The sequence below is a fragment of the Grus americana genome, chromosome 3 (assembly GCF_028858705.1).
Source record: "Grus americana isolate bGruAme1 chromosome 3, bGruAme1.mat, whole genome shotgun sequence".
In the NCBI taxonomy this organism is placed as follows: Eukaryota; Metazoa; Chordata; class Aves; order Gruiformes; family Gruidae; genus Grus; species Grus americana.
In genome coordinates, this window is record NC_072854.1 from 108,136,827 (window position 1) to 108,161,763 (window position 24,937).

General features: G+C 42.3%; 1 protein-coding gene across 1 annotated transcript in view; it reads left to right on the plus strand.

The window, feature by feature from the left end:
- The window catches only part of ALK (ALK receptor tyrosine kinase), a 324,766-nt gene that overhangs the window by 66,619 nt on the left and 233,210 nt on the right, over nt 1-24,937 (plus strand). Inside the window, exon 2 of the mRNA XM_054822404.1 lies at nt 15,058-15,177. Within this exon, the coding sequence (XP_054678379.1) occupies nt 15,058-15,177 (120 nt within the window). The remainder of the gene's footprint in view (nt 1-15,057; nt 15,178-24,937) is intronic.

The following is a 24,937-nucleotide window of genomic DNA, read 5'->3' on the forward strand; positions in this document are numbered from 1 at the left end:
GGCTAGAAAAGATACAGCCTGAATCTATTACTGGAAAAAGCAGCATTACCTAGAAGAGAGAGGAACTCAATTAAGGAGGAAAGAAAAAAAAAGAAAAAAAGCCAAACAGATTATCTTAACAAGTTTAGATGAAATTCAGCGCAATCTCGCTTATTTCATCCCATACCAATTCTGATTGTCTGGTGTCAAGGTTTCACAAAAATAGACTTAAAAGTAGCAGTTTGGATTTTGATTACGGCGCTGTGATTGACCTGTCACTGGTGACAGGTCTGTGAAAAGTCCTTTTTAGACTACAACAGAAGTGGCCTCATACTCTGCAGTTACTGGACGTGAGATGATACAGATCCCTCCAAGCCAGGGTTCCAGGCTGGATTTTGATTCTGCACACCTCAAAATTCAGGAGAGTTTGCCTGAAGGGGTTTGACTTAGTTTCACTGTTAGCGGATGCGCTGCAGGAAGCTTCCAGCTCTAGGTGGTCGTGGTGGAAATGGTGGGTGAGGTGCTGCTGCAGACACAGAGGCCAGTGCCCTGAGGAGCAGGGCACGCTGCATCGCAGAATAGGCTGCAGAGAGGAAGGAGGGAAAGTTCTTGACGTTCCCACATGCGGCCCAGGATTCAATGGTCAGAAGAACTACCGGCAGATTAAAACTCAGAATGGGGGAAGTGAATTTGCAGCTCAGGCAGTCTGTACGGGGAGATAATGATGTTAATTCCTGTGAGTAGTGAGCTGGATTCTGATCAACCTTGTGTAAGCAGGTGTACTCCAGAGATAGCGAGGAGCAGAAAAACAGGTTAATTACTATTTTTAGCAATGCAATAAGGGCAGACTGGACAAGTTAGCACTGTTTCCCTGATAAATGTTAGATTGTGGGTGCTCAGGGAGCACAAGCATCTGAGATGGCAACTACTACTCGAAAACTGCATGAGCTGGACAGAGGCAGGTTTCATCCACAGAGGAACATACTCAGTCCCTCACTGTGAGAAGCAGTCTGCTCCTATACCCTGCCATCCCTTCCGTGTCCTTCAGGTGCTCCAGACCAAGCTTTGACCTGGTGACAGGCACCTGGCTGCTAAATGCCAGGGAAACCTCCCCGCAGAGCCAGCGCTGCCTCTGGTACCAGCTCCCAGAGCCAAGAAAGTAGTTCCCTCTCGATGGCATGACAGATCCTAGGCCTCCTGCACTCAGTCACGGTGCAGGGGCAGGGATATAGAAAAAGAGGGCAGGGAGAGAGCCCGTCCCTAGTTCTTCTCTTGAGTAGAGGAAGGGAGGGAAAGAAATAAAGCAGATATAACCAATTCCTGAAGACTGCTTCTAGCAGCCCAGAAGAATGACTGTCTGACATCCATAAGCAGGAGGCCATAATGGCTTAGGGACACCTGAGGCAGAGGCAGATAAGGACTGAGAAGAACCTGGAGGGAGAGAGAGGATGCTCTCAGTATTAAGATACCTTACTGGGGCCCTTGTTATCATCAAGATGTGAGAACCAAACGGTATTAGAGTTGCCTTGACGGCCAGGTAGTGAAGTCACTGATCTGGTGGTAAAAATCCCCTTACCGTCCTCTGTTCTTTTGCATCATCTGGTCACCTCTGTATAATTCAAAAACTTTATCAAATTATTCATACCCTCTCTTTGTAAGTTGCAATGTGTCCATAGGATGGTGGTCTCTTTCTCTATGACCTGCTCCAGTTGGCTTTACAGATTTATGACACTCTGCTGAACCAGAGTCTCTCCTGAGACAAAGTTATCACGGGAGAAAAGCATGCTCCCTGTTTTATTTCTTACCTGGATTTCTTTTAGTAAATGGGATGGAAAGAAGGCTGCTTACCTTCACAAAGTACTTTTTTCTTAGGTAGGAGTACAGATATGTGACTCTAAGATCTACGACACATCATCTGAGTGGGCTGAAGCTGGAGTGACTTTTGTCGTGTGCAAAGCGGGACCGTTTCCGTTTGTGTCCAGAGGCCGTACAGCCATCTCCACAGCACACGGACTAGAGGGGGAAGATGCTCTAAGACAGCACTGTGGCGTGCAGCAAATATTTTAATGCAAAATAACTCTCTACAACAGTTTTGAATAACAAGTTACTTAATATAAATACTTATTCTTTGTGTAATTTTATAGTTTCCCAGAATGTCTCCAACTGTAGGCCTGGGTAATGAATGCATTCATTAATGAATTCTGGAGGGCCGACTGCTAAGGCGATACTGGCTGCCGTTTATTTCTACTTGCTAAGCCGTATGAAAAGAACGTTGGAAATATCCCAAATCCTCACCTGATAGTTTCTGCGATTGCTAATACTGTCACTGACAGAGGGATATTAGGCAGGCCTTAGAAGAAGTTTGTAAAACTGATTGTTTCAAAAGACTTCTCCCAATTTGAAACCAGAAATTACGAAAAGGCTGAATGCTTTTGCCTCCCTGATGGGACACAAACTTACACAGTGGCTCTCCGCAACTCCGCACGTGCCAGATCAGCTCACTGCCTTCCGTGATGGATCAGCTGCTTGCACTGTAAGACAGTTACAGCTGTGGCTAGGACTAGAGGTATGGGCAGCCTGTAAACAGAAAGGCCAATATTTTTTTTTTATTTTTGCAAAGGAACGGAAGATGCGTGTTTTTCATTCTGAAACTGCCTGCCAGTGTTATCAAGGAAGGGTATGGATATAAGGAGCAGTGACATCATTCTGGTGGGGATTCAGTCTGTTGTTGTAATTCCCAGAGTGCGTTGTGCTGTCTCTGATACGCAGCTCCCTCTCTGTCAGTAAGAATAAATATCCATCTGAAGTTTGTAGCCAATAGAGAATTTCTTTCATTTGAATTTTTTATGAGTTTGCTATGGCTGTGCTCATTCTGGTTTGCTCTTTACTGTATTTTCTTAAAGACCTCATTGACTGTCCACGAGTGTTTTTCAGACTGGCCAAGCTGAGTGGCTTCTCCAGTTCAAGATCCCTCTTGGGGAACGCTCAGAGAACCTGAGCTCTGGCAGCTGCATAGCAAAGGCATATTTTGTCAGATGCATAAGAATTAGAATTACTTAAGTTGTTTTCTAATGGCAGATTTTCCATCAGGAAATATAATTTTGAAAACTAGACTTCCTATGGGAATATATCAATTTACACAAAATGCCGGGGTCTTTTTCAGTCTGGGAGAAAATAAAAATGAAATGTTTTGACCTTACCATGATGAAGCATTTGGATCATTTCCTTCATTTGCGACTATACTATAGTATACTTTACTGTAAAATTGGCATGAAACACTTAAATTTTAATTTCTTTACACAAAAGCATTTGCTCTCAAGCTGTTTTCCTATATAAGATTTTATTTCCAGGAAACTTCAGATTTATTCCTGTTCACTCCAACATGTGGAATGGAAAAAAAAAAGAGAAATCAATGGAGTTTTCAAAGCAGAAATTCAGATTGCTGCTCGTATCCAGCACCTATTCAGTACCACAGGCATTTGAAAGACCAACTGGTGCATAGCTGGAGTACCACGCAAAGCAAACAAACAGAAAACCCCAAGGGCTGAAATCTGTTCCCAGTAAATATTTGAGCAATTTCAAAGTATTCATCAACTGCGGTCTGTCCATGAACAATTTGCAAACAGCCAACAAGTGCCAAATTTCACAAACAAACAGTTCATTGCAAATAGTTTCCCTCTTCACTGTGACTGAGATGTGTGTCATTAAGAAGCCAACTGTTGTTCTTAAACAAGCTTTTTGCCCTCACCGTAGTAAAAACTGTATGTGAGGAGCAGGACAATAGAGTTTAAGGGAAATGATATTTTGAAAACCTTGCTTAGACATTTCTTCATAAAAATATTTACTGCTTTTTATCCAAGGATTCCCAAGCCCAGTGATCAGCATTACTTCCATTTTAGTAGCAGAAAAAACAGGGCAAATGGAGAAACTACACAATTTATCCTAGATCCCATTGCAGGTAAGAAGAGCTTGGAATGGAACTGGCTCTCTTGAGTTCCAGTTCACAAAACAGTAACTGTGGGATGATAAGTTGGCTTTTATTTATAATGAATATTACTGTGGTGCTCATCACAGAAGGTTCTGTATAACACAAAAAAATTCAACCAGCCAGTTTCCCTAGCACACTCACAGTAGAGGTCTGTATACTCTTCCTTTTCTATATGCAGAAAATGAGGCACAGACTGCAAATTGTTTTACAGCATTTGGGGCTGGCAGTGCTGTCTCAGCCTTTTCTAGCCTCCTCTCTTTTAATTTGTCCCTCTTATCATCATCTCTAAATTCACCTTTAGAGCAACTGCCGAAAGTACTTTGATTTCAAGACGTGCACGCAGATAAAACATTCCACACTCAGAGACTAAAGGTAAAACTTTAAAAAAAAAAAAAAAAAAAAAAAGCCCCAACACTGAAGCAGCTCACTGAAGGCAGCTGGTGATGATTCCTCCTTGATTATTGCTTAAGGGCTGCTATTTGCAAGCACCTTAACCCCAGAGGACTTTCTTGGGGAAAAGCCATGGGAGGAAGTCTTCTTGAAGAGGTGTCATCTGTCATGACAAGTTGCCTGTCCTGATGAGTCTGGTGCTGAGACCGCATTATGATGACTGATGAGGCCGTCTGGAGCAGTTAACTCAGCCATTTGTAATCATTTCTCTTACAGGCTTTTCGGTAATCACTTTGGGAAATTCTTTTTGAACAGTGCAGGTTCTGGGGGCAAGAGAAGTGATGTTATTTCTCTTTTGCAGGAAAGGATTTAGATAGACATAAACTTGGGGGAAAATGAAAAACAAAAATCAGTATAAAATATCTTACTGTCCTTCTAGATACTCCTGCAAGGCTATTTTGATTTATTTTTGCGTAGATTAAAACTCCATCCACACGCTGGCTCTGTTCCAGATGCGCGGAATCTCACTTTCGCAAGACAGAGTGAAGTCATTTGGCAGAGACAGGGCTGGACTACCAGAAGTGAGGACCTCTGGGGAGAAGGAAACAACAAAGGTTGTTTTCTCTTCTAAACTTTGCTACCATTTTGCAATGTGAATTTGAGCGGGTCATTTAATCCCATGGTTTCTTAGTACCCTTCCACATAAGAGGTACATAATTCTGCAACAAATCCGTCATGTCCAATTTTTTCCATGTGGTTCATGTCTTCTACTAGTTGTTTTACAGCTCCTTATGTTTCAGCTCCTTATGGGCCAGCTTTTCAGCCCAGTCCTTCTCACCAGTTCTGCCACATCTGAGGAAGGCTGTGGCGGTATGTAGGAATATGTCACAGAGAAAACAGAAAGCATCGTCTCTTGTATCACGTAACTGAACCGCTCTGGTGCCATCCAGCAGAGGATAGTGGTGGCTGGGGGCATCAGCTGCTATATAACATCACTCACCTCTCTTACGAGAATGCTGAGGATTACTTAACACTTAAGATGTTTGGAAAGCAGCTATACAGAGCAAAATTGTGCCACAGTAATAAAAAAAATAAGTTAAAAAAAAAAAAAACTCAGAGACTCTCCAGAGATACTGCTTCTTGTTTTTCTTTTGCACCTGAAAAACAGAATGACGAGTAATTTCCCTTTTACAATCTACTCCTAGTCAACTCAGAGGTGTCTATTTGGGTGAAGACAGGAGTTTCTTGTGCCTCACTCAGGTGCTTTATGGCCTTCATTTTGGCAGCGCTTCCAGAACTTCTTGAGAAGTACTTTCCCATCTAAATACCCCACAGTTGTAGTCAGAGAAGCTGTCCTTTACCTTAAGCAAAATTAAATGTTGCAGTGAAAACAGACAATATAAGCACATTGGCATCTTTCCCAGTAAAGGGAATATGAAGTAGTTTTTATTGTTACTGCCAAGACAGCTGTGTTTTAGATTGAAATAGTCATTGCACCCTTTTGCTATTTCTAGAAATAATGCAGCTTCCCTACAAATAACAAATGTCTAGTATTTTCTCGGGTACCAAAACACCCTGCACATTTGTTGCTATTCTGCAACACTATATCTTAACAGAAATGCCAAATGCAGCAAATAAATGGATTTAGCCATACAAATGGCAGGAACTCCATAACTGTCACTGCTTCACAGTTTGCGTCCGTTGTACATATGTAGGGCTTCGTATAATTCCTCAGAGTGTTCACTTTATGTTTTGATACGGCAGGTGTATTTTAAAAGTTTCTTCTTCTCAAATGCCATCTTTGGATTGCAAAGTTTCAGAATTATTCCATGTATTAAGGCTGGACAAAGCCTCTGGAGCTGCAGTGACCTTTCTAAAGGTGTTCCCTCCGCCTGCATGGCACAGTCGAGGCACAGTTTCTATGGGAGACATCACTTCAGGATTTCTGCCTCTTTTGTACAGGAAATCTCCACTTTTTACCTGAAGTTCCTGTATTTTATTTCCTTTGTTTGTGGCCTATTTTAAATGTGAAGGGGTGGGGATGTCTGATTTAAAAAAACAGCCCCCGGATTTGTATCCTTATATGTGAGACCATTATTGAGCCTTCTGCCAACATTATCTTTCACATGTGCTTGTACAATAAGCGTAGAATTTCCCTCCTTTCACAGAAGCAATAATAGTAATAATGGTAGTAATGAGAAAAAATAAGGCTGACTTATGCCACTGCTGTTGCTTTCTTCCAAATAACCAGTATTTACTGGCCACCATTTGCAGGCGGCACTGTTGAATGGTTCCAGGCAGTGAAACAAGGCCGGCTCGCGCCTGAGGTGGGCTTATGCCAGGTGGTAGATGAGTGACTGCTCTGGACGTTGCCCCATGCTCTTTGAGAAAGAAGGATGGTGCACATGTCCAAAAAGCTTTTTTTTTCACAAAGAAAGGGGTATATGTAGCAGTAGTATGGGATACAGGGCATGAGAGTTCCCGGGGAAACCTGGATAAATCAGCTGGACTGAAGTAAAGACACTTCCCAAATTAACTCAGGCTGAACCGGGACCTTGAAATTGTCTTTTGTGTCTGTATTAGGAACCATAGGAAAAAAGTTTCTCCTTCCTTCTGATACGCAGTAGGTGTGTGAAAATGAACTTTGTTTCCTCTCTGCCCCCCATCCAAGCTCAATGCTGCAGTGCAGTGGAAGAGGAGGTTTTAAATGCTCAGGTCGTGTGTGACTGTAGACGGATTTGAGTTGGAAGGGGGGCGTTTAGTTGCTGTATATGAAAGAAAAAAATGTTCCCTAAACATCGTTACGAGTGTCTCCAGAGCCAGAGGTACTGACAGGACATGAAAGTGTGGGAGGAGAGGTGAGTTACCTCCATTTTCATCCCGATCAAAGAAGCAGTCTTTAAAATGTGATGCAGGCTGCCTGCTCTGAGGGTGAAAAGCCTCCTGCAGACCACAGAGATTCAGGTCTGCACTGAAACCTTCAAATACTCACTGCCCCCGACATTTAAATGTTCAAGGAATTTTTGCATGGGTCTTTGTCCGCTGACACTTAAGAAATATGGAGACAAAAATAAGTGAGCATTGAATGCCACACCTTGAAAACAAGAGACACAGATCAAAAGGCAGATGTTGAGAAAAATATGAGCTTCTATTCAAATTTGCAGGGACTGTGGGCCACCGAGTATCTAAATATCTGCAGCTCTGTTAAAGAGGTAACTGCTTAGTGATGTACGTTTGTATATGCATTCCGGTTTAGTACACAGTCAGTGCAGTACAAAAGAGGGGTTTGAGTGTATAAAGAGGAGGAGTTTGTTTCTGGGTTTGTTTCTTTCTTTTTCCTTAATCCCACTACTTAAAATGGTACAGGAAGTGTGCAAATCTGATGAGAGACTCCAACTGGGTGTATGTGTTAAATATGGAAGTAGCTATGCAGAAGTCCAAGGTAAAGGCACTCTATGTGTCAGTAGGTGTGATGAGTTATTAAAACGCTGTCAGAACAACTATTTTTTTTTTCCTTGAAAGCCTGGCCACTATGCTTCTAGAGGTTATGTTAAGTGGGTACAGACTAAGGGAAAGGGTACATGTAGAGGGGTACTCTGAGCCATGCGGAGAGATGGACACTGTGAATACGTGGGATCAGGACCCCGGTTGTGACAGATGAGAATCATACTGCTATAGCATATATACTGGTATAGCAATCATACTGGTGTAGTATGGTGTGTGTATATATATAGTGTATATATACTGGTATAGCAATCATGCTGGTAAGCAGCTGCTCTGCAGTGCTTTGGACGAGCAGCACTGTAACGGAGAGTCCTTCCAGCGGCCGGTCCAGCAGGCGCTGGACGGGCTTCCAATGACCGCTAACGGAGGAGCTCTCTAACGCTGACACACACGTACCAAACATTAACACTGCCTTTCAGTTGCTTTGTTGGAGGTTTTTCTAAGCTACAGTAGAGAAATACCCCGGACAACAGTGGAAGGATCACTTTATTTTTACACGTACAGAAAAAAATCAGAACATCTGCAACCTGAAGTACTCTAGTGTGCCTTAGTAGAAAGGTTACCAATTCCACAGACTTTATCTTGCGCTGTCCTGCTGTCTGCAGGGTCTGGAGGTCTGTCCGTGCTGCAGGAAACACCTGGACATAATGCTTTCTGGTTTTCACTGCATACCTGGTCAGTAATTCAGACGCATTGGTTATCAGTTCAAAGAGAAGGACAAGCATTGCCGTGTGTCAAAATACCGCAGCCCCACAAAGCCACCACCCCAACACTTTTTTTATAGTTGTGATCCTAAAGTGTCTAAAAGCCGATACAAGGCACAAGCATCCAAAATTCTGAACGTGTGCTTGTACGTGGAGCTTTGCTGCTAAAGGGCTTTTCCCCTTCGTTCAGCAAAGCGGCAGGCTAGCCAGGCAGGAGAAGCGCGTCCCTTGACGCAGTCCTGCCAGTAGCCTCAGCTTTTGAGGGGACACACCAGAGTTGAGAGCAGTTCAGTTACTAACGCTCAGTCCTTTGTCTGCTCTGTGTTGCCCACAGAGATGCTTAATTGTGCTGTAAAAGATTATTACGGCAAAGATCAATCTACTGTTGGATTTTTTAAAGGTTTCTTGTAGATGAGGAACAACTTTAAGCCATTCATAGTCTAGTCTGTAATTGAGACCCTGAGCAGTGATTCACTGCCGGTTTGTGGTGTCTTCCCGGGCAGGTCTTTGGCAGCTGCAGAGCATCGGAGATGCAGTAATGTGCTCTAGATGGCAGTATATTTTTAACCTATATTAGTTGAGCTGGGTAGAATATAAACTTGGTCATTTTAATTGTTTTTTCTTAATGGTCTTTGCATGCCACTTGCTTTCAAAGTAGAAATTTAAAAACTTCTTAGATTTTACAATATACATGCAAATACTAAGAAGAATTCACAGAAAGCAGCAAGAAAACAATGTTGTTTTCCCCTGCATTTTTAACAGGAAAATGTGAATTTTTTTTTCCTCTAATGAGCAGCAGCAACACATGATACTTTGTTAATATTTCCCTGTCGAAATGCCTTGGTGGAATTGTAACGTGTGTTCCGTGCTCCTCTTCTCCCAGAGCCAAGGTCTGCCGATCAGACCGCATCTCCCAGACTTAGCGCAGAGTCTCCTCGCATCAATAAATGTCCATGGGATGCGGTAGGTGGAGGGACTGCCTAGTTGGTAGAAAAGAATGGGGCTGCGGAGTACCTATTTGCTGATAGAATTAGTCAGTTTTGAGGCATTTGGTTTTTTTCAATCAAAAGTTGATATTCCCTGTGAAAAGGAGATGGAAAAAAATACATTGCTAACAGAAAGGGGTTAAAAGAAAATTTTAAATAAGCCTTACAAAGACAAAAAACTTAAAAAAGGTAGTCAGGGCCAGAAGGATAACGCAGTTGTTGAGTCAAATACAGTTTTATTAGTGACACATTCTTCACGTAAAGGAAGTGTACGCTATTCCCAAATTTACTAACCCAGCATCTGCCAGTCTGTGTCGCTGATCACTCCTATGCCTCACGCAGTACGTCTGACTGAATCCTCTATCCACAGGTCTGCTGCAGCCCACTAAATGCAAATTTCTTCTCCGCAGCAATCCAGCACGGGTTCAGTGACACACATACTATCGTTTATTTGCACACATCAGGCTTTCAATATGACATAAAATCATTGTAACGTAATGCATTATTAAATATATTTTCCAACTGAAAAAGATAAACTTGACAGACTGTCAGCAAACATTTTCGTACTTTAGAAAAGGTTTGTAAAAAGAAACCCTGGAGTACATCCACCCATTAGTGTAAGTAAAGCTCACCAACTAGTCAGAGTAAGAAACTGCATGGAATGAACTTGCCCTTTGCCTCATTCTCTGACTTGGATATAAACAAAATTTGAATTTTGCTTCTGAACGTCATTTGGACAATGATTTGTATGAGCATAGTTGAGTCAATGGATTATTCACAAAGCGTTTACTTGGGCTGTTTGTTGGGTTTGGTGCTGTTTGGTCACCTCGATATAATGGTTTTTGCACTTTCATGAGTATGTCTGTAGATGGGAAGAGGGGAAAAATGAAAGTTTCCAAGAGGCTGTATGAGTACTGGTAGTGTGACTGTGAGGGTCAGTCGTGAATTTGAAAGCTTACAGAGAATTCTCAGGCAATCTTTTTCCCCCTGGTTGCATCCCTTTACCCCCCAAAAAACTGAAACCAAGAACTTTTGTGGAGCCAGGAGCTCAGGAATCCTTTATCAAGGACCTCTGGGGTGTGTGCTCTCAGCTAGAGAGGGACAAGCCTGAACATCTTTGCTAGTGATAGCCAGCCAGGGCTTCATAAACGCCAGGGACCTGAGAGCTCTTTTGCAAGATGGAGATGTTGGGCTTCAAGGCCCCACAGTGTTGGATCTGCCTCTTCCCAGGATGTCCTTGGCCTGCCTCTGGTTCGTAGGAGAAGTCTGCAGAGGTTTCCATACCTAGGCAGTCATCTGCCTGTATGATTTTTTGTTTGTTTTAACGAAATGAAGTTGCCTTGGTCCCAAGTAGATTTGGCCTTTTTTTTTTTTTTTAATAGGGAAAAAGATAACTGTGTAATTTCCTTTCTGTGAAAAATTGCTACCTTTTACTTAGTAGAACTGGAATAACCTTTTCTGAAATGTCAGGCGTTCCCAGAGATTGGAAAATCCAGATCTTAATGGGGGCTGTTTCTAAATGCATCATTGTAATATTTGCTAATAACTACTCTGTTGATTGCTGTTATAAATCAGAGCCACAAATACTACTAATGTTGATTTCTGATTTCCATGCAAACAAATATAAATGATTTTGAGATGTGTTTCCAGAAGTAGATGTAGCTGAAAGTACACGTTGATCTCCTCAGTTATTAGCTTACACATCTGTTGCAACTCTGAAACCTAGAGGACAGGTACGTGCAGGTTTGTCACCTCAGATTTACCATGGAGAAACTGGGAATAATACAGCTCAGCAAAGTCAGAAAGCTTATCCACTGAGTAATGAAGCAATATCCAAAGGTAGTAATAAGCAATATTCATTTACATGTAGGTGTACTTTTTGGTTAAAAATGGCATGGGTGTTTTGATAAAAATTCAATTACATTTCTGCACTGCACAGAACTTTACAAAACTACGTATCTTAATTGCTGGGGATATTTCTTCCTTCTTCCAGAAAGGGTGAAAAAGGGAGGAAATCCTGTTTATTTAAAAATTACCCAAGTGGAAAGCTTTTCTTGTTGTTCCATTTTTATGTGAACATGCAGGGTTATTCTATTAAAGAGGTATTTTTCATTAAAATAATACATAAATATTTTATTTAATGAATTTGTCACCTTGAGGCTTGAGTTCAGTACACATGAACCATTTTCTGTTTTTTACCAAAACTCTTGGTGGGCTGAACGAATTTCACATCCCCTAAGGAGATTCCTTTGCACAAGTTTAAAAACAGAAATGTCAAATGTTCTCTTCAGGTGCACGTTCCTAGCTGTGATGGAGTACGTTGGGTCAGGATTTGGCCCTGGATATTCCTTTAGGCAGGAATGTCAAAGAAACCTCTGTTGTACCTTGCCATACTTCTGGCTACTAAAAATGGAGCTGTCAGCTTCCAGTTGCTAATCCATTAATTTTTTTTAAAGGTTAGGGTTGCTGTTGACAAGTGACAGAGCACCCTGATACAAACAACTGGAAGGGGAGGTTAGCATACTTAAAAAGAAGGGGACAAAATTTTCTTAGTCCTTTTTGGCTTCAATGTGAATTGTTTTGGAGAGGGGAAAACCCCCTTTATTTTGTAAAATGGCTACAGTGTGGTCGACATTTGCATTACCCTTGCTGCACAAGAAGCATTTGTTTAGCTGATACAGTCTTCAGTAATTACCTTTCTGGATGTAAAATGCCCTGGAGGTGGAAGAGGAAAGGTCTCTCCTTTTCCTAACCTATAGCTCACTCTGAAATCAAATCATTCCTCACTGTGAAGAGTAGCCTCGTGGCTATACAAAAACCTTTTACCCAGCATCTTTCTCTGAAGATAACGTAATTGGGAAAGATTCATAACTTCTGATACAATCTTCTTGTCTTCAGGTTCAGACCAATAGCCCAAACAAATAATTTGAGCTGAAGTTCCAAAATTAATCCTAAGGAATATGAGAAAAAGGAGTTCTTAGGTTAAAATGAATTGAACCGAATCCATTCCATTCTTTAAAAATAGAGAAAAACTTTCTATTTTTTTATGTTATCATCTCTTACACACCTCTTCCTGCTGGTAGAGGGGAGATTCAGGTGCCTGGACTGCCCTGTCTTTTCTGCTCAGATGTTCAACTTTATTTTTTATCTCAATTTGCTGCATATATTGGTGACAGAGGGAGCTGAGGCTCCAGGTGGGCACGATTTCTGAAGAATGCAACATGTAGTGCATTACAGTTGTCAGAGGCATTTTTCTGGGGGTGAGGAGTACCAGGGAATTTGGGGTACTGGCAGCTGACGGTTGCGTTACCGATTCCCAGGTAAGGCTGGCCAGGGTAGTAGCGGTGATTTAATTTTGAGTTCTGTGGCCACAGCATTAGGGAGAGAAACGCGTGGTGGCCCTTCCTCTCAGATGATTTTTCCATGGGAACAGAAATGGGGAGCAAGTTGGTTTTTCAGGTTGGTGTGAAGTTTTCACAGGATTCTGACCCCAAGGCTTGGCTCTGTATCGGTACCAAATGCATGACATCTGCATTCGTTTGGGTCTGTTACAGGTAAAGAGGCCCCAGAGTTCTTGTCTGTGCGAGACCCGTGATCTGTGTTTACGATACTAAATCATTCCCCATGTTGGAGAGTCACTGGGTACAGATGTTATATATCAGGGATAGCAAGACTGGTCAGACATCTCACATCAGGCAAAACACACATTGCTTTTAAAACTAGCTTATTTCAGGAGCTCATTTTTATTAATATTATTCTTTTATTTATTATTTTATATTAGCATCAAAGTGAAGCACATTTGTAGGAAAAAGTCTGTTTTTAGCAACTATTGTAAAGAAACTAGATATTATTTGCCAGAACCAGCTGTATCAGGGGCTACTGAAAGACATGTCAACTATGTCTTGATGTTAGGAAGGAAAAGGCAATATAAAGGTTATTCCGTAGTTACCTATCACTTCATCATTCACAGTTGAAGGCAGGACACTAGATTTGATACCTACCCTCATAAATCACTGGCCCGATCTCCTGTGTCACTACATTCCAGACAACAATAGGGGATATTTAGTTATTGTAGCGTAACTTAGCATAGAGACCGGGTTTAATTGAGCCATTAGGGATATTAAATTTTTTCCACTCAAGAATGGCTTACAATACAGCGTGACGTTCATTCTTATCTTGAAGATTATTGCTCTAAGCAATGAGCAAGAGTTACAGCTCTTACAGAAGAAGGGTTATTTTTCTCTTGGTTTTGCTGTCTTTACTCAGTTACGGGAGCGTGCTACAAATGAGATTGCACCGAGAATGAGATAGGGCACAACTAACTCTTGGTATTTAAGCTTCTGACAAGTCCCTCTGAAATTTTCACGTTTTTCTTCAGTGGAAGTGGGAAGCAGGGCTAAGCAGAGCTTTAACAGAATCAAAGCAGTGTTTTCCCCAAGGCTTCAGCCATTTACTTTGTTTACTATTATCCTCTTAAATGTGTCTTTTATTATCCGTTACTATTTATCCGTTCAAGAGGACAGTTCTTCAGCACTCTGAATTAATTATTACCCTAAGTTAGTTAATTCCTATTGTTACAGAAAGTTTTACCAAACTTTTTATTGAGAAGTATTACCAAATTGTTTTGCTGTTATTACAGCAAAGCCTAGCATTGCACCCAAACTAAAAGAATTCAAGCAAGCAACTGTAGTATTCTTACTAGACAAAAATATTATTTAATAGATCAAAAATGTACTTTTATTTTCTTTCTGAAGAACAAGTTCTTTATGGCTTCTCTGAGAAATCAGAACCTATCAGCAATCCAGTGGTTTATTTTGTTCCATCAAACAAACCTCCCAAAAACAAGTTTTGCCTGCCTGTATTTCTATGAAGTTAAATCCTACCTTTCCCCTGAGGACCTCAAAAAATGAGATGAGAATACTCAAGATCCTGTTATCTTCAGAAAATCCAACTTAAAGACTCACAGGAAAAATCTGTGCTTTCAAAGCTTACAGAATTCTGCTTTGCTCATTGACCTTGTGTGTTACTTCAGATGCTGTTTCTCTTTGCACCTCTAATATCATTGCGGTCTTGCAGAGTTAGTGCAGGTTTGTGGGGATCCTCACCTGTTCTGGGTCGCTATAGTATTCTAATCCCCAAAAGCATCTTTGAGATGCGTTGGGTTCTTGAGCAGGAGCTAGGTACATGTTTGCCTGCTCCATGTTTGGGATCTCCACATGCTAACAAAACTTTAAAACAACAATTTGATTGAAAGGTCAAAGAGAACTTAGAATCAGTGTGAGATTAAAGTTGACAGTTTTTCTAGGCGACGATAATTTTGCTATGTAAAGCAATTCATCTCCTGTCTCCCTGTGCGCACGTGTATCGGGAAGGAAGAACCAACCAAGAAGTAGTTGAATATCAGCACTTATTGCATTTGGTCTATAAAGCTGTTTAAGATCTTGGTGCTTGATGTGTAGCTACATCATACATAATGTTTATTTTTCTTTTTTTTTTTTAACAAAAGGTCCAAGCACTTCTGATCTCCCAGCAAGCAGCCCTCCTCTTCCTCCTGGTTACTCTGCTTGGAACTTGACCTGGGTCATGAGAGATACATCCCCTTTCTTCCCCCACAGAGGACGACACAGTGAGTAGCATTTATATGTTCTCCTCAAGGGACTGTAACTAACCGCCTAAGGATATCGGTATAATGCTGGAGCAAAACAACATGAGTCAAAGATAAAATATCCATCCTGTCAGCCCCTGAGGGCACTAATAAGCCTTACTGCCCCTTAACAGCCTCCACTGGGGCCTTTCCCCACCCTGCCCATGGGCCCAGTAGCCCCATTTCAGCCCAGCCTGGAGTCAGGCTGATGTCCCGACATGGCCTTGGCCCATCACCATCTCCATGGTGGTGCCCGATGACTGTGGCTGGCCTGGCCTGCCCTGCTCCCTCGAAAACCAGGTGCTAGACTGTAATAGTAGGGTGCTGTGTTGGAATGCAGTTATATGCATTATAAAGAGAAGAGCTGTGTACCAAACTTACTTTTTCTTGCTATCTCCTTCCCTAACTTCCATCCCTTCCAAAATCTGGGAATCTGTTTTCACCTGTTCTCTGGTATGACCTGTTTACTGACAAACCATAGCCATTCCAACTGTGAAATACCATGGTCGTAGTTAGGACTAGACTGCATAAGGCAATATCTAATATGCAATCCAGAAAGTGACTGAAGTAGAATATATCTACTATATATCTACTACCAGTCTCTATGAGGGGAGATAAGGTGCTGAGAGGCTAATAAGATTTACTCACCCCAAGCCTGTAATTATCTGCTTGAGGGAAAAGTTTGACCTACCTATATGAAGGAGTCCCATATTTCTTCAAATTTATGTTGCAGCCTTTTATGTGTGCAATATATATTCTTTCCACTGGCATACAATATCTGCTCCTAGCTGTTGTATCTGCTTGAACGATGAGGACACACCAATTTCATTTTGGAAGGGACAGTAGCACAATCTTTTTTTCCCTCACTTGGCTTTCTCAGAAGTTGCAAGGATGATTTTTAATTTATCCTTTATTACTTCTTCCTAAACTCTTCCAGTTTCTCAGTAATACTGTTCTAAGGGAAGGCTTTGTTCTTAAAACCTAAAAGCATTGATTCCATCTGACAGCATCACATGGAGATAAATGTACTGCATCTAAGCAGAAATGATTTATTATGATTTTAGCTGGTTGCACAATACCAAATTCTACCATATTCCAACCATCTGTTTTGCAAGGAAAGACAGGAGTTTGATGAGGTGTTACACAAAATACAGTCTTCACTCAGGACAAGTCTAAACTGTTTTCTTGCTCAGGAGGTGTGATTCAGGACATGAACATTGAAGCTAGTGGGGAATCTGGAAGAGCGGCAGGAGTTGATTGATTTTTGCTAGCTTTGCACCTTAAGTTTTTCAAAAGTTGGTAGAACGTCCTCTAAATTAAAGAGGTAGCAGCGGCCCTCAAAGTCATGCATTTCAGACTAAACACCCCACAGCATCGCTATGTGGACATATTTCCTCCCGCTTCAGATATGCAGCGTGCGGAGGACTGGTGTGTGTATGTGAAGTAGAGCCTGTAACCATAGCCCAAGCCTAACAGGGCAATGCGTAAAGCTTCTCTCGGTTCCTCTGCATACCTGCAGCTTTCAGGGACCTGAATGGTTATTAGTAAACTTCCCAGGGATCTCGATTTCTGTTCAGAACTGCTATAAGCGTGACAGGGATGGACAATGCCTTTCAGCAGCTGATCCTCGGCTCTGGATCTGAGCAGCTCTGTGAAGGTCACGCAGGGACTCAGCAGAGCAAGGCAGAAAACAAAGTTAGACCATCCAAGCTGAAAGCGAGTAACCTTGTCCCGGGACCACCCCAGCCTTCTGATTAAGTGGTTAATCCAAAATCACACAATAAATCATTAGCAGAAATAAAAGCTAGCAGTCCTTTACTACTGGAGTGTTTTCCTCTTCTGTCAGAAGCTTTCCTTGCTACTCCCAGCATGATTAAGATTACAGAGTGCCCTATAAAACTTCTATCAAAACTTTGTTTGCCTAATCATCTGATGGGATCCATCTAATTAACTGGCTGACATTGCTGAAGTGGGGCAATATTAGTTGTCTTAATTACTTTTTTTCCCGTGTTCCGCTTTTGGAGAAATCTCTTTGATTGAAAGGCTGAGTAAATTGAAATGTAGGGTCCCTCTTCCTCTGCCAGACTAAGTTCCTTGCTCCTCTGCTCAGAATTAAAAATTCTGATGGACTGCCTCTAGTAGTTCCAGCAGGAACAGTGCTTGATGATATCTTTGAAACTGTATGCAGCAATTCCAAAAGATAATCACTGACACAACAGGATACTTGAGAGTGATGCATTCACAAGACTTTTTTTCTATTTTGTCTAGAGATTTCTAGATTTGTCTCTATCCAAGCATTGATTAATCATCCACCATCTCAGAGATGCAAAATCCACCTGCCTTTCAAAAAATAAAGACTTTAAAAAGCCATATGAAGTCAAAATTATCTGGGAATTCAGCCTGCAGGGCAGGAGGAGTCTTTAAATCTCCCTATTTTTGTGGGTTTTTTTGTTCTCTTTGAGGTACACTCATGCTATTTCCTGTGGCTAGAACAAACTTTTAATGCATTCTGCATATGTGGACTTACGGTAGCGTATTAATCTCCCATTTGCAGCACTGATGGAACTCTGTCCTGAGGCTTACATGATTAACGGCACCCAGCCACATATTTCATTTCTTGTCGTGGTTGGTTGAATATTAATTTTCTCTGCTGTATAGATATTGTATAAGAAATCAATTGTCCACTGTGTAAAATCCATTAAGCTTCTGTAACAGGGGTTCCAGACGACGGGTGCCCCTTAAGGCCTGGAAGCCTTCATGCAGTTAATACACCCCTCTCTGCCCCGTTCTCTACGTGCCCCCCCCTCCCCCCCGGGCAGCCAACAACACTGAACCCGGAACGCGATGCTGGCAGGGTACTGTGCCTACTGCAGAAAGCGCTACCAACCGGAAAAAAAGTCAAATTTTGGTTTGAAAGAAGAGCACGTTTCATGAGAGTAACAGTCATAAAGGCTGGACCATTTGGGAAACAAAAGATAGGTTTTCCTTTTTAACTCTTCTTATGCCGCTGTGGTGTGTGTGCGTCTCTTTGCCAGTTCCCCCAGGTAGCAGCTGAACTCCTTGGGTGTTCTGAACCAGCTTTGTGCAAAATGCAGAAGTACCTCTCTCAGGCTGTGTCAGACTTCTGAAATATAGTTGACAGATTTTTTTGCCCCCCTCAAAGTTTAGGAAATAGTTGTGTTTTGGATTCCAAAGTTAACTGGGACTAAAACTCAGAGGGAAATAGCAGATTTGGCTACCAAATGACCAATGTGCTTAAAAAATGTCTGCAAAAGGTGGTTCAGCAGAGGAGGAGCACATACCTTCACAAGTGCATAGTTATTCATAGCTTTGATTTAATAGCTACTAAAAGCATAATGCAAAGGATGGCCTCTATTAACAACTTATTAATAATTTCACTCAGCTTTATGTCTTCAGAAAGCAAATTTGACAGGGTTGTTGGTTTGGGTTTTTTTTTTTTTACACTTTCTAATAGAACGTTGTCTGTGATGAGTTCATGGTTTCCTGAATTGGGTTTGCTAAAAAAAAAAAAAAAAAAAATTAAAACTGTGTTGTTGCACTACTTTTGCTGAGGAATAATTTCAGATCATTCTCACTTGCGTATTTGATGCTCAGTGGCACGGCAGTTGCTCAGCAGGGTGTCAGATTATTAATTTTTTTCTCAGGTAGGTCGTGCGCAACTTGTTGAATTCAAGTACTCATGTGCATGCATTCAGAATACCATTTCATTCGTGTGAGTTGGAGACCAGCTAGATACTGCTGACATGAAACTCAATGAGTCTGAACGTCAAACAAAAGGGAAGAGGGAGAAAAAGAGGGCACCAGCCAGATGAATTCATGTTACAGTTAGATTCCCATGACTACTTGTTTTATAAATCTACAACAAATCAGACTAATACTGACATCTTCAGAATAGTAAAGCTATGATGATACTTGGCTCAGCATGGCAGAGATACATGGATATGAAGTAATTGTTACAACAAGTTCCTGTTTGGAAGGTGAGATAAAGTCAGGAGGGGAATGAGGAGAATAATACTTTGTCCCCGAGGAAAAATGAATCAATGCTTTCCTAGTAAAGATATTGCAAAAGTGATGTACTACCTTAATTCAAACACATTCTTTTTGCAATCTTAAAAGTACTCTAACATAGTTTTGGAAATAGTGTTATGAATATAATAGGGCAAGACTTCAATTAACAGCAGTTATTAACACCAGATTAATAGAATTGCTTCATATAAAATAGCAGATGCTGTGACCCCATATACATATGCAAGAATTCTTGTTTAACAATTGGATGGTATTTTTGCCATGTGCAATGGTGCTGAAATCCAGGGGGAGGAAAATCACAGGAAAAGCAGCATCTGCCTAGCTAAACTGAAGGCTGTGCTAAGCAAGAAAGAAGAAAAAATTGTGTTAGGAAGAAATTTTTACTGTCTTTCAAGTTATTCTTCTCCTTATATCCTCTTTCATCTGCAGATAATATGCCAATGACAGCTCAACATTTTTTCAATAATAAAATAACATACAGTAAGACAACAAATGTCTTTTCTCCCTGTCTCCCAAGCATTCATTTTCTCTACAGGTGTCTCAAACTTCATGCGATAGGTCTCTTGTATGAATTGTCAAAATATGACAGTTCATCCAACCACTGTTTTGCGCCAACTGAAGCATGTTTTCTAACAATCGCTGTTAGTTGGTACTTCAGTCTTTTGGCTAGAACTGGCACTAGAAATGCACTTTCATTTATTCTTTTTGCTGCATGCATGGGAGACTTGGTGGACAAATATTTCTTGTGTGGAGGATGAGCTCTGTCACTTCTTAGAGCAGGAGGAATGAAAATGAGAGCTATTGCTGGTTGTTCTCCCCACACCTCCTCCTCATACCTCTCTCTGTAGCTGTCTTGACAGACTGTGCTTATAATTGATTGATAAAGGAGCCCTGGCCCTTTTCTTTGTAGCTTGATTTCCACTGAACAAAGCAGCTGTCAAAGATTTTGGTGATTCAGTCCCTGGTGCACACTGAGGAGTTGGGTGGATATAAAGTATATGCTGTCATTTTAAAGATTCTCTTAACAAATAAATGAATGGTTGCATTATTGCCGTTTTCTCTGAGCAGTGGCCCATCCAGCTGCGGCTCGACTCTCCAGAGGATTAATTTAAACGCTTCTGGCATGAGGAGAGCCCTGGGCTCCTTAAGGAGGCAGGCGGCTCGCCCGGCGCTTGGCACTGAGCCACTCTTCCCGGGGGCTGTTCCCTTTTCCTACGGGGCAGGTGAAATTATGCCTCCTGTGGGGTACTGCTCCTCCGAAACTTTATTTCTTCAGGATGCAATCTAACTTTAATAGCCCCTCCTGAAGGAAAGAGCGTTTCTCTTTCAAGGCGGGCGGCGAAGAGCAGCGCTGGCGCAGCCAGCTCCGGCACTGCCCGGCGGGTAGCGCGCCCCCACCATACTCCCTTAGGACGCCGGGGAAAAACCGGCCGCGTTGAAACCTTCCTTGTCCGCATCGAGCCTTTATGAGCCCTCGGAGGCGCCCACCTGCGAGGGTCGGCCCAGCGGCTCCGGGTCCCCGGCCTCCTGCCGCCCCGTTAGGGGCGGGGTTACCGCCTAGCCGGCCAGCTGTGCGGGGACGGGTTACGACTCCAGCTCCGCCGGCAAACTGGAGGTAGATGGGCTAGGAAGTGTCTACGGAGTGAGGAGGCAGGACGAGGCCCTGGGCGGCAGCAGAGAAAGGACAGGGCGCTGTCTTGAAGGAGGTGGGGGCTCTTGGCAAATGGGGCGAGACCCTGAGCGTCTGCCTTCACCGAGCCCCACCGGGACACCTCCCGTTCTCCTCCACACCGTGGTTGGCCGAAAGGACACATCCCCGTCTCCCAGGTGAGGGCCCGGCTGCTTCACCCTGCTCGGGTTTGGCCGGAGCTCTGCCCCTAGTCCGGCCCCCGGTCACAAAATGGCCGCCGGCGTGGCGCGTGGGTGAGGCGGGCTGGGCGTCGTGTGGGGAGAGGCTGACCGCTACCGAGCAGCGCCGTCAGGGAAGGGGAGCTCTCCTGTCAGTAAACTCAAGGTCGGGGCAGTGTACCCGAAGATGTGCTGGTGCAGAGGAAGGACTCAGAGTGACGAGCTAACTTGCTCTAAGTAGCTTTAAATTAAAAGGAGGTCCCTGATGAACATAGGCTAAGTCTCGGGGCTGGGAGAGTGGTTGGTGTGCTCATGGGGCAGGACGGACCCCAAAGCCGTGCTGTACAGGGCAATGCTGTGGGACTCTTCCAGTGCCTCCCCAGTTCCCCAACCTCCCCTGTCAGGCCATGGTGCTGCTCTCACATTTGCCAGCTCCTGAAACGGCAGCCCTGAGACCGGGCGTTTACTGTTGATGCAGGCATTTGCTAGGGGTAGTAAGGCCTGGGGTGCCTGGCAGGGATACACGTGTCTAACTATCCCTTAAAATGTGCCAGTTTGCCCTTTGTTAGTCCCAGGCAACGAAAGGAAGCAGGTGAAAATATCTCTAGGCTTTCTTGGCAGGAGCAAGGCAGTTAAACCCTGCAGTTGCTTTTCCTCTTTAATTTGCGTGACCACTGACACCTTTTCCCATTCCCCTTGTTTTTTTTTCCCCATGCCCTTCCATCCTGTGCTGGATTCACTCATTTTCAATTGCTGCTGTACCTCCAGTCACACAGTGGAAAGGTGGCACCAGGGATCCTTTTGCAAAGAGTTTCACCCCTTCTTTGTGCTAGCGGGCCAATGCTCAGCTTGTATTTGGTGTGCCTTCTTCCATGAGGTCCTCCTGGGTGTTCAGCAGGCTGCTGAGCTGACAGCCAGAGAGCATGGTCTCCTATTTATGCTCCATTTTCACAGAGGAATACTTATTGCTGTAGGCTTCTTTGCATCACCACACACATGCACCCCCATGTTGGCGGACAGAAATTCAGGAGGGCCTGATAAGGCAATCAGAACCCTTATATTGAATGGCCTGTGCCCTTTTCTACCCAGAGGGAATGGAGAAGGCTTTAGGAACTGGCTCTGTCCCTAGGATTAATAACTGGAAAATCAATTTGTCATTTCCCTGTCATAAATTAAAAGCTTATAGGCCTTATAACATGAGTATAATAGAGGTTAGTGGGTATTGATGGAGGTCTCAGAGCTCACTCAGCAGAGCACATCTCTACTATACAATTTAAATTATGTCTCCTCCACAAGGAGTATCTGTCAATATTTGAATAAAAAAGGCATCCTGCACAAGAATATTTTATCTGTTTCTTCACTGCTGCTGCAATTGTTGCTGCTGGAGGAGGTGTGTTCTTGAGGGAGGTTGTGGTCCCGTTTTGATCACTGTGACCTCTACATTGTGCATTTATGTCTGTAGATGTAGTACAAATTAGTCATGTTTAAGCTGATGAGATGCCAGTTAGGATGTGTGTCTCTAAGCTGGTCCTGCTGAGAACAGAGGACATCTACCTGCTCCCTTGTCTATTGTAGTGAGGTGAGAAAGCAACCACACCTTTTCGAAGTGGTGACCAGCTGAGAGTAATGGAGGAGGAGTGATTTGCAAGAGTCAGCAGACCAGGAGCGAAAAGGACCCTTTTAAGTCGGACACATGTAGAACTAGAAAGGAACAGCTTAAGAGGAAATTATGCGCTGGTAAGATTTTTGTGGTTGAAAGGAGATATGGTTTAAAACAAGTAAACCTAGTCTGTTGTTGGGCAGCTGAAGAAAGGATAATCAGAGTAGTTTCTTAACAAGAACAGGCTTTTTATATCTCTTTTTAAATTAGATTATTTTTGCTCTAAATAAGGCACGTTTCTGTGATGCGTGTTTACACAAATGATTTAAGATGATCCAAAGAGCGAATGATCCATAATGTGACCTGCAGCAATGTGAAAGGATATTTCCTGCAGATTACTGTGTTTTGGCATATTATTTCTACTACTATTTTAAGTCATTTCTTTATTAGAAAACGCTAATCGGTTTAATTGAAACAGATGTAGTTGCCAGATATTTTAGTTGTTTGTGCACAAATTATTGCTGTTGGGTACGTTGATTAAAAATAAATTGAAGCACTCACAAGACTCTAACGTCATCAGACACACGCAGATTCCACTGTCTTTCCAACTGAATAGTAGCTTAATTTACTTTTCAGTCTGTGGTTGATATCCTTTATCTTCTTACATACCAGAAACTGAAATGATTGATATCTACAGCCTTCTTAAACAGGTGTTTACCTTTATTTGATTATAAGCATCACTTTTGTTTCCTCTTTAAAGATGTCATGATGATGAAATAGACTTCTAATAAATTAGCTCTTCTGTCTTTCTAGAGTCCAGTGGTTGCAGATGCAAAAGAGTATTGGGCAAGGGGTTGGGTATTTTTGCAAGATCTTTAAAAAGAGACTTTGTAGTTTGCTGGAACGTAAATTCTTATAGAGCCTTTAGGATCTATAATGTCAATATAGTTGTGGAATAAATGCATATACTGGATATAAATCTTTGTGACATCTCTTTAAAAAAACCCACCAAAAATCACAAAAACTCCCCCTTTACTGACTAGCACACTATTCAAGTCCTAAAGCTCTGTATCTAGTCAATTTATATTGGTAGTAGGTTTAAGAAATAATCACTATAAGTTGTGTTAGATTTAATTACCTTTCCTGCAGTGTTTGCTGTTTTTCAGAAAACGGCAGAATGGCTTTTATTCAGCTTCCAAAGGCACATGGCTACATCTTTATATGCTTAGCTGGGCAAGAAAATATAAATTTGGTGTCACATTTAAACATGTTAAGATAAAAGTAAAAAAGGAAGGAGAAAGACCTTTTCTTATGCAGATGCATAAAAAATGGTGATTTGTGGCAACAATTAAAATATTGTGAAGGTTCTGTGTTTGCTAATCTGGTTTATATGGTCTTGTAGCAGCTATCACACCAAAAGCAGTTTATCAGTTTAAAAAAGTATGTATTGTATATAATGCTTTTTTATAAAGTATATTACATTGTCAATAGCGAAGGATGTTGTGAAAGAAGGAAAGCCTAAGGGTAGGAAGTTAACCTTAGGCTTGGAAGACTGCATGCCGTTTGCATAGACTTTGCTGTGTTGCATCAGAGCATTTCTTTGTACTGAATAGGATAATAGCACTGAAATTTGTGTCTGATATGAGATTAATTTAAATAAGAGCCTATGAAGAGTGCAGATATTCTGGCGATGGGGGGGAGACTATCAAGTTCTGTAAAAGATGCGAGTACGTTTTCATTAAATTGCAGATGCTCTCAAATGTATGAGCCAAGAATCTCCTCCTCTTTCGAGGAATAACGTGTTGTAAAGGCCATTCAGCTTGACCACAACAGGCATGTTAGATCACGTCCACTTCTCTGTAGGCTATTCATTGCAAGGGAAGGAAATGGTATTGCTACTTGTCTTTTTTCCTTTACTTTCCCTGCTTCAGGCAGAGGCTTTAGTTGTCTGCAGGGGTCATAACACTAAATGTGATGACTGTTATTTAATCACATACCCCAATTAAGTTGTCCCAGTTGTAGGTCAGAGGCCTGCTGTGTTAAGGGCTGCACAACCGATTGATAGTTCTCTTTTGAGGAGGAGGTTCTAGAAAATGAGACTGAACAGGGGAGCTGAGCTGACTATCGAGTGCTTGTAGGCACCGTAATCAGACTCTTCGAGGGGCGAGGACTGGAGGAGGAAAATGAGAGCGCCTTGTGGATACCCATGAAGGGTTTTTCTGCTTGGGGCAAGAGAGTAAGAGAGCA